The sequence below is a fragment of the Drosophila rhopaloa genome, unplaced genomic scaffold, assembly GCF_018152115.1.
Source record: "Drosophila rhopaloa isolate 14029-0021.01 unplaced genomic scaffold, ASM1815211v1 contig_155, whole genome shotgun sequence".
Taxonomy (NCBI): Eukaryota; Metazoa; Arthropoda; class Insecta; order Diptera; family Drosophilidae; genus Drosophila; species Drosophila rhopaloa.
The window spans coordinates 15,438,570-15,440,358 of record NW_025335034.1 but is presented as its reverse complement, the minus strand read 5'-3'; the positions used below and the strand labels follow the sequence as shown (position 1 = coordinate 15,440,358).

General features: G+C 40.9%; 1 protein-coding gene across 2 annotated transcripts; it reads right to left on the bottom strand.

Moving 5' to 3' along the window:
- Nucleotides 1–233: 233 nt before the first annotated feature.
- LOC123037266 lies at nt 234–1,401 on the bottom strand. 2 transcript variants are annotated; one of them, XM_044457197.1, is made up of 2 exons: nt 370–1,401; nt 234–305 (listed from the first exon to the last, which is right to left on the bottom strand). In XM_044457197.1, exons 1-2 carry the CDS (start codon nt 696–698, stop codon nt 245–247), a joined length of 390 nt encoding a protein of 129 aa, XP_044313132.1. In that variant the 5' UTR covers nt 699–1,401; the 3' UTR covers nt 234–244. Both variants share the same exon structure in this region; 1 of them encodes a protein (XP_044313132.1).
- Nucleotides 1,402–1,789: the final 388 nt, after the last annotated feature.

Here is a 1,789-nt window from a genome sequence, read left to right as displayed (position 1 = left end):
CTTAACAGATAAATGGTTAACATCGTTAACTACTTGTACAAGTTTAAAATTACTTAGATTTAGAAAATCGCGTCCTACTACCATTGAGTACCTTACAGATTCATCAGTTACAACCAATAATTCAATTAATACGTTTTTATTTGAACTTATAATTAAACAAACTGTTTTTCCAATTATATTTAGTTTACTTTCATTTATTCCGTAGATAGAAATATTATTCAACTTGTCCTTATCAATGATTACGTTACTGGGAACTGCGGATTTCTTTAGAAACGAAACGGGACTTCCCGAATCTATGAGGCACTCTATGGAATACAATTTATTAGAATTATGTATCGTATTTTTAAATTGAACTTTCAAATTTCTTACATATTCGTTGTTATTCTCTTTCTTCTTGTACAATGAACACTCTCTAGCCAAGTGTCCAACTTCTCCACAGGCTTGCGACATTCCTTAGCCTGATGACCAAAACTGTGACAGTTAAAGCATTTGATGACCCTCTGTTCCGGGGTCACGGCGTTTGGTAAAGACGTACCTTGCATCCTACCTTGTTGTACTGGAGCTTTGGGTTTCTCTACATCTTGAAAGGCTTCCAACACATCAGCAGGCACTGCAAAACGTAGTAACTTCGCTTGGTTTTTAAGTTGTACATTTTGTATGCCATCTATCAAATACTGAACTAGTTCGTGAACAGTCATAGCGACGTCTTGTGCCAGAGTAAGCTTGTCAAAATAGTAAACGGCCGAACTGCCACTTGCGGTTTTCAAACTTGCGTCGCATTTCCAATACGTTATCCTTGGTTCCAAAAACAATTTTTAATTGTGCCAAAATCAGGTCAATACTTCCAGACAACAGTGATGGGCGAGATAACAGCCAAAAATTAGCCTTGCCCTTTAAACGCGAGCAAATTAATGGACGCATGACGTCATCACTGACTTTGAACACATTTCGAACATTTTTAACCATCAACAACCATTCGTTTATGTTGCCACTGCCGTTGTATTCTGGGAGGAGCTCTTTGACGGTGTTTAAATTCATTTCTGGCTTTAAAAGACGGTCAGCATTTTCGAAATGTAAATTTTGCATCGCCTGTTCCATGCCCGCAGCGTTGCCACCCAACTCACTTCGTAGCACGCTAAAAGTTGAAGGGTTTGGTTGAACGCCGTTTCCTTCGAGTTGAATGCCATCACGATCAATCGTCTCGACAAGCTTAAGTTCGTCGCCGTAAACGTCTTCATCTTCTTCTTCGCCGTGTTCTTCGTTGTTGTTGACTGCCTTGGCGACAGCCATCTCACCGCCTTGGTCTTCGTTGTTGTTGTTGACTGCCTTGGCGACAGCCATCTCACCGCCTTGGTCTTCGTTGTTGTTGTTGACTGCCTTGGCGACAGCCATCTCACCGCCTTGGTCTTCGTTGTTGTTGTTGACTGCCTTGGCGTCAGCCATCTCAGCACCAATTTCACCAGAAGACTCCACTTTTTCGTAGTACAACTCCGGAGTACTCCGGTAGTACCGCACCTAACTGCGCAATTAGTGCAACTTTGTTTCCCTTTGTGGACAAGCCAAGTTTTTCACAGAAACTTTTGATTTCGATCAATTTGAGTTCGCCGAGATTAATGCATGAAGCCATGTTAATAGACATATGCCTATTTTACTTGCTTAGGTTCAGTTACCACTTCTGAATTATAGTGTTCTTGATTTTATTCTCCTTTTGCTTCCGATCACTACGGCCACGCTTTCTTGAATGTTCCTTTTTTCCCTTCGTTTTATGCCTATGGCAGAAAACGATGAA